The sequence below is a fragment of the Leucopleurus acutus genome (assembly GCF_964270905.1).
Source record: "Leucopleurus acutus genome assembly, chromosome: 16".
Classification (NCBI taxonomy): Eukaryota; Metazoa; Chordata; class Mammalia; order Artiodactyla; family Delphinidae; genus Leucopleurus; species Leucopleurus acutus.
In genome coordinates this window covers 35,261,900-35,275,051 of record NC_139158.1, presented here as the reverse complement: position 1 = coordinate 35,275,051, position 13,152 = coordinate 35,261,900, and the positions used below count along the sequence as shown (strand labels likewise).

Here is a 13,152-nt window from a genome sequence, read left to right as displayed (position 1 = left end):
CCTGCTCAGGGATCTAGACTCTTCCCTGGACAGGGAGACGGGCTGACGTACAGACTATCCCCCTTGGCAATATTCTGCCCCAGGATCTGAGGCCTGGCTATACAGGAGACCCACCCAAGCAGCTTCGCTAAAACACAACTCTGCCTGGGTCTCACCCCAGAAATTCTTATTTAATTGGCCGGGGGAGGGTGTGGTGTGAGCATTAGGAACTTTCTAAAGCTTTTTGGTGATTTTGATGTGCAGCTGGAGTTGAGAAGCCCTATAGGTGGGAGACGGAAGGGAAGCCCGGATGAGTTCATGGTGTGGAGTGTCAGGACTTACCCATAGTGTGAGTAGAACCCGCTGAGGGTGGTGATGGAGTAAGTAAAGCAGAGACGCCAAGACTGGTGGGTACCCCCACCACCAGTCAAAGGGCAGGGCTTAATCAAAAGGCAGGGCTAGGACCACCCCCCAAGAGGGCTATCTCCGAGGAACCTGAGGCTCAGCCCCCTCGGCCCCTTCCATGAGGGCCCAGGATAGAGACCCCAACCTGCTGGGCCAAGGGCTGCTTCTCCCCAGGGATGGGGAGAATGGTGGACCCAGCCCGGGCCTGGAGCCTCCTCAGACACGTCAGCGAAACTGGAGCCAACTGTCCTGGCTGCCGGCATGGTCCCGCCTGCCTGGGGGGTTGGCAGACTCCTGGGCTGGGCTGCTGCCAGGCCTGGCCGGCAGTGCTTCACCCTGGCGGGCCGGCACTGGGAGCCAGAGGCCCAGAGCCGTGGGGTCAGATCTGCAGCTCCAGACCCCTGTACCCACTCCGCAGTATTGGGTACGGAAAGGGACGTGTGCCTGCTTCTGTTTGCCCATTCCTGTTCCCCACTGGCCAGGCACAGGAGATGCTCCAGCCTGAGGTCTCATGTGGTCACCCAAAGGCCCGGGGTTCCACTCACTTGCCAGTCCCTGCCTGATCCAGGGCCTATGAGTGGGTGCCTCCAGGTGTCCCACACTTGGGGGTGGGTGGGGACACTCTGGGTCCCCCTGAGAGCTGAAATGATGATGTTGTTACTCACTGAGCCCCTCCTTCTGCTCCCCCTCCTCCCCCATCACATGCTGAACTGCCGGCCAAAGGACAGCTCACTTCCCCCCACCCCCTTCTAGAACTAAAGGCACCTTCCTCCCACCTCCCAGGCTGTTCTCTCTAGCTTCTCCTGTTTTTCCACGCCTGAGGATGGAGGGCAGCCTTTGCGTAGAGGCCTCACCCTGAGCCCAGGGGGCCTCCTGTCTGTGCCTAAATCTGCGTGAAGCCCCTCTCACACCATGGCATCCTCACCCCATGCATGCGGAGGGCAAGACTCAGGTTTTATGGGTGACACCCTCACTAGGTAGTGTTTACTGACCACCTAGAATGTCCTCCAAATACAAACTAAACAAGCCCTGAGACTCAGGCGCTGTACCCAGCCTCCCCCACTTCACAGATGGGAACTGAGGCTAAGGGCTGTGGCCAGGCTATCATGCAGCCAGGGTGCAAATGCAGGCAGTCAGACCCCAAAGCCCCATCCCAGCACTGTCCCCTGGAGGGCCCTTGTGGTGGGGCCAGGCCAAGGCGAGTCCAAGTGGAGGGGAGGCCCTGGACACTCTGCCCTCCTGCCTCCACTCCCCCCCCACCTCAAATCCCAGGGCTACCTCCAGAACTCTCCCCACACCCTTTCCAGAGGGAAAGGGCCCACCTCCCTGCCTCGAGTCAGCAGATCAGATATCAAAGCCCAGGCCCCTGGTCCTTCAGGGCTGCTGAAATTGCAAGGGCCAGGGCAGCCATGACCCCAACGAGACACTCCCACCCCCAATGCACACACACACCAGCACGCACCCAGACAGGCGGAATCGCTCCCAGAACTTGTTAAAAGAACTTCCCCATTTAAAACAAACAGAACAACACAGAACCACAACACGTGCTCAGAACAACTCCAGAAAGTGAAGCAGGGCTGCTAAGAAAAAAAGCCCACAGGTGAGAAAGGATCTGGGAAGCTATTTAGGGTCAGAGCTGGTCTCCTGCTGCCGTGTCACCGGCCCCCTCCAGTCAGTCAGTGCCCTCTGGGTCCCCTCTGGGGGCTCTCTGATCTGTTCTTGGTGGCAGAGCCCCCTGGAGCTGACAGCCCACAGCTTGCCATTTTCCCAAGCCCCAGTGCCAGCTCATTGCTGGACAGGTGGAATGGGGCTCAGGCAGAGGCACTCATCCCTGCATCCTGTGGACTGGAAGCAGGGTAGCTGCTGCCTACTGGGGTCTCCCCAGCCCAGAATGCCAGCTGCTCTTGTTCTGACCCAACGCCCACTCTCCATCAGCTTACCCAGATTGCCTCTGTGGCCAGACAGACCCCCGGTGTTCCTGCCTCCTTCCCCCATGATGACTTTACTGATTAAAGGGCCAGCAGACTACAGGTGAAGCTCAGAGCCCATGCTGGTCCCCTCATCAATGCAGAATGGGAAACACCCCCCAGTAAGCATCCCAGGCCCCTAAGGACCACATACCTGGCTCCTCGGAGCTAAGTGCTCCCAATCCTGGGAGGTGTCCATTCTGGAATGCCCAGGTGGACGATGAGGAAACTGAGAGGAAGCTGCTGTCTGTGGCCTCACAGTTCGGGTGCCCCTGGCCCAGGGCTGCCTGACTGGAGTGTGAGCTTTTAACTGTGATCTTTTATAAGGCTCAGGGGAGCTGAAGCTGTAGGGGTGGCCAGGCTGGCCAAGTGTAAGGTCCCCTCCCACCCCAGAGCCTGGCTGTGCCCTTCCTGACCCTGCCTGCCACCCCCACCCCCACCAGGAGGGTTAACTCAGGGGGAGGCAGCTCACCCCCCCGGTGCATGAGGGGGTGGGGGTTGCTCACAGCCCACATCTGGAGGCCAGGCCATACCCGCCGCCTTCTGAGTCAGGGAGGGTGGAGCGGGTCCCCACAGGGAAGGAGGCCAGGTGTGGCACACACAGCCCCCTGGGAATGGCGCCGGCAGGGCTGGGGGCACACGAGGCCTCCCGGGTTCTGGCTGAGGTTCATCTGAGGCTGAGTGCAAGATGCTCCTCTGCCATTCACTCAGCAAAAGATGGGCTCTGGGATACAGGGAGCAAAAACAGGGCCTCCCCTCAGGGAGGGTACAGCAGAATCTAGAGAGCAGAACAGGCAGCACTGGCTGGGGTCAGGGAAGGCCTCCCTAGCTGGCCTCTGAAGGGCAGTCATCAGTATTAACTAGTGAGGGGCAGAGGAGACCCTGCAGGTGGGCAGGGCCTAGGCAGGCCCAACCTGGTGATGGGCTTTTAGTCAGAGCTGGCCCAACACCATAGTGGCCTCCTGGGGACCACATGCCCCTCCTCCGCCTCACGTTCCAGGAGCCCACATCCTTGGGGAGGGGCAGCCCGATCGACGGCATTGGGCAGAACATGGGCTGCGTAGGGGGCCACGCTACCTGTGTGGCTGGATGGCTGGCCAGCGTGGGGGAAGGGGAGGCTGAGCCCCAGCACAAAAGGCCCTTGTGAGAGTAGGAGGCACCTGGAGGGGAGGCATGCCGGCCTCTCGGGGACTTTAGGGAACCACAGTGTGGGGACCGCTGCTGGGGTGGCCTCCGGGCTGCCCGCAGGAGCCTGAGTGAAGGGGGGCCCATGCTGTGGCCCTATCCTGTCTCGGGCAGTTCCAGCTACGAGTGGGAGCCTGGTGCGGCTGGGGGAGCCACCCCCACCTGGGCAGGACTGGGCCCCACATCAGGAGGGCAGGCCCAGCCACACCTGGATGTGGTTAAGGACCTGGGCTCTGGCTCAGATTTTCCGGGAGTGCAAAAGCAGCAAGTCACTGCACCTCCAGGAGCCTCTTCTCCTGTCATCTGGGAGTGAGGAGAACAGCTTCCACCTGGAGTGGCTGCTGGGGGACTAAACGAGAAGACTGTAGACGTTCAGTGCTGCGCGCACGTGGGATGGGCTGCTGCTCCTCTTGCTCAGGGCTTGGCCTAGAGTGGATTCCCAAGAAACGATAGAGGATATGATCTGCGAAGCGTTTCCAGGCTTGACACTGCCTCCCGGGCCACCACACAACCAACGTCCCCCAACCTGAGACCTGGGTCAGCCCAGGGAGGCTGGGGGCCCCTCACCTCTAGTTCTTTCATCGTGGCTCAGAGATGGGGGATCTGAAGACCAAGGTTCCCTGCCTCCCCCCTTCCCACAGCAGGGACACCTGCCAAGGGCTCCAGCCCTCCTCTGCCTCCCCGGGGAACTCTCCTGCTGGCCATGTCCTAGGCAGGTCTGACTTCACAAGTGGAAAAACACCAATCCCAGAGTTTCCCCGTGAAGTCTTCCTGCTGTGGTCTCTCCTCATTCAGAGGACTCAGAGTGCGGCGGCAGCGGCCAGTGGCCCAGGGCAGGCAGCTTCTCTACTTACATGCTCGGCCGCCTGCCTGCCTGGTCTCTCCCAGATGCTGTGGGAGGGGCTGCCGCTCCAGAACCCACCATTCTCCCTCCTTCGCTGTCCACCTCAGCAGAGATTTTTGGGGTGGTTTAGGGGGAGGGCACAGAGTCTGATGTTTTTTGACCACGTGTTCTCTCTGAGCCACAGAGAGGCCAAAGGGCTGGAGTTAAGGAGAAGGGGGTTATTTGTGGTCACTGAGTGTTTGGGGGCCAGGCCCCCCTCTGTGTGCATCAGCCCACCAAACCCTGGTGTCAGCGCAGGAAGTAGCAACTGATATCATAACAAGGTCATGTGATTGCTCAAAGTCACATAGCGAAGAAGTGACAGGGCAGGGACAGGAACCCAGCCAGGGCACTAGGGACCTGACTCATAACTACTGTATGCTGTTGGGTTTGGGGGCGGGGAGTGGAGAAGGGGGCTGGGAATTCCCTTCCCGGTCCTTCCTGGAGTGGCTGTCCCCTGGGGCCCCTGACTCAGGGTCTCCCGCTTTCCTCTCTGCTCCCAGGGACCAGAAGATGCGCTCCAAGACACCCCCGCCCCTGTTGCTGCCGCTGCTGCTGCTGCTGCCGGCCCTGGAGCCCAGGGTGCGGGGTTGCCCATCCGGCTGCCAATGCAACCAGCCACAGACAGTCTTCTGCACCGCCCGCCAGGGGACCACCGTGCCTCTCGACGTGCCGCCCGACACGGTGGGCCTGTACATCTTTGAGAATGGCATCACCACACTCGACGCGGGCAGCTTTGCCGGCCTGCCGGGCCTGCAGCTCCTGGACCTGTCACAGAACCAGATTGCCAGCCTGCCTGGTGGGGTCTTCCAGCCACTGGTCAACCTCAGCAACCTGGACCTGACTGCCAATAGGCTTCGGGAAATCACCAACGAGACCTTCCGTGGCCTGCGGCACCTGGAGCGCCTCTACCTGGGCAAGAACCGCATCCACCACATCCAGCCCGGCGCCTTTGACGCGCTCGACCACCTACTGGAGCTCAAACTGCAGGACAATGAGCTGCGGGCGCTGCCCCCGCTGCACCTGCCACGCCTGCTGCTGCTTGACCTCAGCCACAACAGCCTCCCAGCCCTGGAGCCTGGCATCCTGGACACCGCCAACGTGGAGGCGCTGCGGCTGGCCGGCCTGGGGCTGCAGCGGCTGGACGAGGGGCTCTTTGGCCGCCTGCGCAACCTCCACGACCTGGACGTGGCCGACAACCAGCTGGAGCTCGCGCCGCCCGCCATCCGGGGCCTGCGGGGCCTGACGCGCCTGCGGCTGGCAGGCAACACCCGCATCGCCCAGCTGCGGCCCGAGGACCTGGCCGGCCTGGCAGCCCTGCAGGAGCTGGACCTGAGCAACCTGAGCCTGCAGGCCCTGCCGCACGAGCTCTCGGTCCTCTTCCCCCGCCTGCGGCTCCTGGCAGCTGCCCGCAACCCCTTCAACTGCGTGTGCCCCCTGAGCTGGTTCGGCCCCTGGGTGCGGGAGAGCCGTGTGGCGCTGGCCAGCCCCGAGGAGACACGCTGCCACTTCCCACCCAAGAATGCCGGCCGGCTGCTCCTGGACCTTGACTACGCCGACTTTGGCTGCCCGGCCACCACCACCACGGCCACGGTGCCCACCATGAGGCCCACGGTGTGGGCGCCCACAGCCCCACCTTCCAGCATGGCTCCCACCTGGCTCAGCCCCACGGAGCCAACCACTGAGGCCCTGAGCCGACTACCCCCTGCCCCGCCCACCATGGGTCCTGCCCCCCAGCCCCAGGACTGCCCGGCATCCATCTGCCTCAGTGGGGGCACCTGCCACCTGGGGGCGCGGGGCCACCTGGAGTGCCTGTGTCCTGAGGGCTTCACGGGCCTGTACTGTGAGAGCCGGGTGAGGCCAGGGCCGAGGCCCAGCCCTGCCCCGGCCACCATGCAGCCACCCCAGCCCCTGCCCCTTGGCATTGAGCCCGCTAGCCCCACCTCCCTGCGGGTGGGACTGCAGCGCTACCTGCAGGGCAGCACCGTGCAGCTCAGGAGCCTCCGCCTCACCTACCGCAACCTGTCGGGTCCCGACAAACGGCCGGTGACACTGCGGCTGCCAGCCTCACTCGCAGAGTACACGGTCACCCAGCTGCGGCCCAACGCCACCTACTCCATCTGCGTCCGGCCCCTGGGGGCCGGAAGGGTGCCTGAGAGCGAGGAGGCCTGTGGGGAGGCCCGCACGCCCCCGGCAGTCCGCTCCAACCACGCCCCAGTCACCCAGGCCCGAGAGGGCAACCTGCCACTCCTGATTGCGCCCGCCCTGGCCGCCGTGCTCCTGGCCGTGCTGGCTGCTGTGGGGGCGGCCTTCTGTGTGCGGCGGGGGCGGGCCGCGGCAGCTGTGGCTCAGGGCAAAGGGCAAGTGGGGCCAGGGGCCGGGCCCCTGGAGCTGGAGGGGGTGAAGGCCCCCTTGGAGCCAGGCCCCAAGGCGGCTGAGGGTGGTGGGGAGGTCCCGCCTGCCGGGCCTGAGTGTGAGGTGCCACTCATGGGCTACTCGGGGCCCGGCCCCCAGGGGTCCCTCCCAGCTAAGCCCTACATCTAAGCCTGGGAGTGATGGACGGTCGGGGCCAGGCTCTCGGCCCCACTGGGACTGGCCAGGGCCCTCCTGCTGCCAGATCAAGGAAGTTCTCAGATCTGTACGATGAGGACATGTCAGGACCGGGGCTGTGTGACCACAGCAAGTCCCTGCCCGTCTCTGGACCTTGGTCTCATCTGTAAGAAGCTGGGACCCAGGTGATAACCTCTAAGGTCCCCCCACCCCCCGCCCGAGTGCCTAGAGGATGGCGTCAGCCCCGTCTTCTGCAACATGCAACCTCTGGGGTGGGGCGGGCCCTGCCGTGTGCTGGTAACACAGGCCCGGGCTGCCAAGCCCCCCACCCCAAGGAGACTCTGGGGGCCAGTGAAGGAAGCCCCCAGAAAAGAGAGCAGAGGGAGAGTGGGATTGGGGATGGGGTGGGTGAGACTGCCTCAGCCCCAGAAAGTGAAGGAACAAAAGAAACTGGAAAGAAAGATGCTTTAGGAACAAGTTTTGCTTTTGTTTTTTAAAATATATTTATAAAAGATCCTTTCCCATTTATTCTGGGAAAATGTTTTTCAAACTCAGAGACAAGGACTTTGGTTTTTGTAAGACAAATGATGATATGAAAGCCTTTTGTAAGAAAAATAAAAGATGAAAAGAAACAAGCATGTTTCTCAGGCATGGCCCCAGGGTATCCGGGCTGGACTAAGGGAGGGTGGGGGCTCACAGGGTCAGCCTAAAGGGACAGCCCTCTCTGTGGGGAAGCTGGGGCCAGGGACCCCTCTCCCCAGGAGGCACCAGGCCCTAGTCAGCATGCCCTAGGCTATCCTGCCCTGGGTTGTGTCTGCTCAGTCCGCTTGACTGAGGTGCCTGGACCAGCCTCCCAGTGAGACTGGGAACCAGGAGGGAGCAGGGATAGGAAAGGGGCCACTTCAACCTCCGGGTAGAGGAACGGTTAGGGCAGCCTTACCCTTCCCAGGCCCAGTCTTCTGCCAGCAGGAGCTGCAGGGCTCCTGGGAGAGGCTGGGGAGACGCTCATGGCAGACGCAGGCCAAGATGACCCCCAAGGGTCCCTCCTCAGAGATGGGTCTGATGAGCAGTTCACCGCCTGCCTTCCTCTGTGGAGGAGGTGCCTTGAGCCATGTCCTGCCAGGCCCTCATGGATGGTCCTGGACCAGATGGCACACACGGCCCAGCCCTTCCTGCAGTCCTATGGCCCCTCTGCATGGGCTCAGGCTGCAAGACCTTGCTCCCAGCCTCCTGCTCTAGCTACAGAGAAAGGGCCTTGGTAGAGGAGCAGCACAGATCCTGAATGGCAGGAGCTCTTTGCTGGGTGAGGAGGCAGGGACTGAGCCAGGGCTGTTAGGGTCCCTGTGATGCCCCTTTACTCTCTGCACTTGAGTAAAGTACCCAGGCTTTCCAGAAACCCCGGAAGTGGGAGTGTTTTCCAGGAAGCCACAGGCCAAGGTGGGGGCAGGGCCCCCAGGGATGCTATGCACAGCCCTGGCCTGGACCAGGTGCTGGGAGCTTAGGAACAGTGACAGACACATGCGCCCAGCACCTTTTCCTATTACCCTGTGGCACAAAGGGAGGTGCCCCTGGAGCCAGAGAGGCCCTGCAAAGGCTAGAGTGAGCCTCCCTGCGGCCCCATGCCCATCTCCCTGCATGGGTCATGGCCCCTGGCCCCCAGCCTCACCCTGGCGGGAAGGAGGCAGCCCAGCCAGGCCTGGGGAGCAGGCCCTGCGGTTCTGGGCGTTGATGTCAGTGCAGAGTCAGGCCCGGCCACACAAGGCTCTGGATTCAATTATCGGCTGCTGAGGGTTCTGGCATGAGAAGGGAGGAGGTGGGTCATGGTGGGCAGAGAGTGGTGGCAGCGGGCCTGGGTGGGGCCCCTTCTTCCTGAGGCAGCGGAGGCAGCAGCCCAGGTGGATTTCCTATGGGCCTGGGTCCCATTAGGGGAATGGCTCTGGCGAGGCCTGCCCTCCCCTCTGGCGGCCCCGTCAAAGGGGCCATTGTGGGTCTATGGGCTGCTGCTAAACACAGTGGCTGCTGAATGAATGTTTTCGCTGCAAAGCTAAACCTGGCTAGTGGGGCCGCAGGGGCGGGGTGAGTGGTGGGGCCCACAGAAAGGGGCCTGAGCGCTCACGCCAGCCCTCCCAGAAAAGGTCTTCGGGCATCCCATCAGATGAGGGGCCGGGGGACGAAGAGAGGGCCAGGGAACGAGTCGGGGACCAAGCCAAGATACAGCCACTACCCAGGGTGATCCTGCTGTGGGGAGACGCCAGCCCCCAACTGCTGGGTCCTCGCTGCCACAGGCCCTGTGCCACGCGGGCTACACATGCTCCCATTTCACGTCCAGTGATCCCTCTACAGAAGAGAATCACAGGCCGGAAACGGTAAGACAGCAGCTTGCTCACAGCAGGCAGGGACGGATCCCAACACCTGCTCCCTGGCCCAGGAGGTGGGGGTACCAGCCTTGCGGGGAGGGCTTGGCCCTCCAGGAGAGGGGAGGGGCTACTGAGAGCCGCAAAAGGCAGGCAGGGAGGGGGTTCCCAACCTCCAGGGAACTCGCTGGGATGTAGGGCCAGTGCCTCTGGCCAGAGGTGGACACCTCAGTGTGAAGAAGCAGAACAGACTCCCAGCGTCGACCCTGTGAGGCTTGCTGCCAGGGCGACCTCAAGAGAAGATCGATTTCTCTGGCTTCAGCTTTTATTCTTTGGTAACGTGTGGAGAAAAATCTCCATCTGCCTTCAGCTCAGGGCCGATACTGCTGACCATTCACCCAGCCCAGGAGCAGGGCACCCGAGACAGGTGGTGGTGTTTCTGTGTCTCCTGGACCGGAGCACGAGCTGCTCCGTTAGCCCAGGCCCTGCCGGTAACCCCCCACCTCCACCCAGCACAGGAAGTACAGGGCAGCCATCTGTGGACCTGCTGCCCGAGCCCAGCTTTACATATAGGACCTGCTGCCCTGCGCGTCCCACGTGGGGAGGTATGCTCCACAAACAACACATATGAGCAGGGGAAGGGCACAGATGGGAGCAGAGACAGAGGCCCCTGGGAGGGTGGGGCCCTGGGTCCTCCCTGGGAGAGGATGGGGAGGGGCATGTACCTGACCCCTGGCCCCCTATAGCTCTTATAAGAGTTCATACTGTTCTGCCCAAATGGAGATGGAAAATCTGTAAAATAGAAAAGAAACTGAGCGGGTGCGGTGGAGACCCATGCCGTGCCCACAGCTGACACCCTGCACACTTCCTACCTTCAGTCCAGTTCACTCAGCAGCCCCCAACACCCCAGGGGGCTTCTGAGGGGTTCTGGCTTCTGGGGAGCCTGGGGGTAGGGGACCCACCACCTCTCAGGCCAGCCTGGAGGCTGGCACGCATCCCTGGCATCCACCAGCTTTGTAGAGGGCTGGAGAGTCCCAGCTCCTTTGCCAAGGGCGTGGGCCCAGTGGGGCAGTGGCCAGGACTGGGGGATGAAGGGGGCGGGACACTGGCCTGGCCGCCCATCTGGGAGTGATTTGAGAAATTCCAGGCCTCGCTGGCCCTGCGAGGCTATTCTTAACTGCTATAATTACAGGGTCAGCCTTGGCCAGTGGCACCATGGGGTCTGGGCATCATTAACTCCCCCAGGGGCCACACTGGGGCTGGGCAGGGGCTGCTCCTGGGGTGGGGGTGGGGCCAGCACAGATGGGGCGGAGTCTGGAAGGCAGGAAGTGGTGGGGAGAGGAGCATTTGACGGTAGTGCTGGCTCCCTTTTCCGGGCTGGGCCAGTTCCCTCCCTCTGCTGGGGGGCCCCATAGGGAAGGGGCTGTCTGGCCTGGGTAGGCGTGGAGGACAAGATATCAGTGCAGCATGAGGGCTGGGGGAGGGGTTGCTGGACATGAAGCCAGAAGGCCTGGGGGCCCTGATTCCTCCAGCGCAGGGGGACCCTGGTAACATCCCACTGTATCCCCAGGGCCAAGAGCAGACAGAGGCCTCACACCTACTGCTATGGGATCTCACTCAGCCTTGCCTCCCTCATCTGCAAATTGGGCCTTTTCAGCACCCCAGGCTTTCCCTGGGTTGTGAGACAGGATGGGAGTGCCACCCTGACGGTTTCCCCTTCTCTGGGGGCTCTCAGCGGGGTCGCCCTGGCAGGAGCTCTTACGGCACTCAGCCCTGCGTGCCCCAGACACGGCCCTCACTGCTCCCAGAGCTTGGACAGGTCACCACGCCCTCTATGACTCAGTTTCCCTAGTTGTAAAACGGAAGAGGAAGGGGCTGAATGGATATCCAAGGACCAAGGCCCCATCCTGGCTCTGACCTCCCAGGTCCCTGCCTGGGTGGGGTGTTCAGCAAGCCGCCCCAAGAGTCACAGCTGAACAGGAACCAGGTCCCACCACCTCCTGCACCAGCCGGGCTGCAGTCCTCCAGCCTCCTGTACCTCATCTCCTCAGCGGGCATCCTGGTGCGTGGGTTGCCCCTGCACAGAGCTGGCTGGGCCAGGACCCCGTGGGGCACCACCATAAACCCTCTTGCACACGCTTCCAGGAGGGTGGAAGGATGAGGTGCACTTGTACCTCCAGGCTGCCTGCACCCCCCAACCCGCCCAGGACCACCAGTGACAAGCATGTGGCCAGGGCTGAGGTCTCACAGAAATTGCAGGTCCGAGGCCTGCCTCCGTCCTGCACTGGAGCCTCCAGACCTGCCAGCCCACCTGACCCCACGTCACCCTGCGGCCACCTCATGATCGTAGCCTCAGTTTCTTCAGTCTTTGGCTCCACCAGAACACTCACAGCAAAATCAAGCGCATCCCCAGACTCCCTGTCCCCGCACCGCCGAGTCACAGTCCCCTCCCCAAATGCCAAAACACACCAGCACAAGCCCCCGGGCAGAAGCCTGCCCCACAACCAGCAGTGTGCACTTACAGACATCACTGGGCCCTCAACGTCCCCAGCCATTCCAACACGCCAGCCACTCCTACCTGGGAGAGGTGTCCAGGGTGAAGGAGGTGCAGGCGCTGGAGAAGAGCCGGGTGTCCCAGAGCTTCACTTCACGCTCATGCATCTGCAGGGAGGGGGCAAAGAGGGGCTCAGAGGGGCCCAGCCCGGAACCCAGGGACTAAGGACACAGCCTGGCACGGGAGCACTCGCCCCAGAGCAGAGCATTCGGTGGGGTGGGGGGGGGTAAATCATGCCAGGGAGGGAGAGTTTGGGTTTTCATGTCCTGCCCCTTTAAGAACCCTTAGGTGACAAGGGACAAGGGGCGGTTCCCTCTGTGGACTCTGGTCCCTGGGGGGGCCCACCGCAGTTCCCAGGGTCAGGCTTAGCTATTGCAGATGGAATCTGCCCGTTTTCAACAGCCGTTGGTCCCCTGGGGCTCTGAGACCCGGCTGCACACAGGGCCGTATATGGACGGGTCTGGAGCTGGCCCCAGCCCCCCCCCCCCAGTGGGCCTCGTCCCCGCCCTCTTGGTGTGGATGCCCTACTCCTCTGGGAGGAGACCTACCTTGTTGAAACCGGTGGACACAAGGTGCTCCTGGATGCCTGTCCACACCAGCCGGCCATCCCTGCTGTTCTCATGGGCCCACGTGCTCTGGAGGAGGAAAAAGATGGCACTGAGTTGAGCCTTGGGGGGCTCCTTGGTGGGGGGGGGCACCCACCTGAGAGCCCTCCAGAGGGTAGGAGGGGTCAGCTGGGGACAGCTCTGCACCCAGAGGGCCTACTTGGCCACGAAGCTTGGGCTCAGTCTCCCTCCTTGTAAGGGGCCTGTCGGGCTGTTCTGCTCATGGCCAGGCCCCTCTTGCTGCGGTGATGGGGCTCAGGACGGCGGCACGTCCTTGCCTCTGCAGGTGTCCAGGGGGAGGCACTTGGCTGCTGGTCACCATCCTCGGGCTCTGAGGACCCCAGTGCCCTCTCGGAACTTCATTTTCCTTGCTCGTGGCCTGGGCTGCCTACTTCCCAGGACTGTTGCGAGGATCAACTGAGACCACATGTGATAGGAACAGGCCAGCCACAAAGCGCCGTGCAAATCAAGGGATTACGAGTATTACTGTTGCCTCTTGACGCTGCCAGGGGGCCAGGGAGAAGGCCTGGTGCCAAGCATGGGGAACAGTCCCTGGAGAGGGCAGAAGAGTGCCCCTCTTGGCCCTCCCGTGGTACTGGAGCTGCCAGCAGGAAGGTTTGCTGGGCCCCTGGGAGGAGAGATGAGTTCAAACCGCAGGCGGCCCTGTCCC

The 13,152-nt window shown here is 62.5% G+C and overlaps 2 protein-coding genes across 3 annotated transcripts in view; one reads left to right on the top strand and one right to left on the bottom strand.

Annotated features, from left to right (window-relative positions):
- The window catches only part of LOC309973631 (coronin-7), a 54,219-nt gene that overhangs the window by 16,486 nt on the left and 24,581 nt on the right, over window positions 1-13,152 (bottom strand). For both annotated transcript variants that reach the window (XM_082857975.1, XM_082857976.1), the window contains 2 exons: window positions 12,426-12,512; window positions 11,902-11,984 (listed from right to left, as the gene is read on the bottom strand). In XM_082857975.1, the coding sequence (XP_082714101.1) occupies window positions 11,902-11,984; window positions 12,426-12,512 (170 nt within the window). The remainder of the gene's footprint in view (window positions 1-11,901; window positions 11,985-12,425; window positions 12,513-13,152) is intronic.
- VASN (vasorin) lies at window positions 4,833-6,963 on the top strand (the record flags this gene model as incomplete). Its single annotated transcript, XM_082857977.1, has 1 exon — window positions 4,833-6,963. Exon 1 carries the CDS (start codon window positions 4,933-4,935, stop codon window positions 6,961-6,963), a length of 2,031 nt encoding a protein of 676 aa, XP_082714103.1. The 5' UTR covers window positions 4,833-4,932.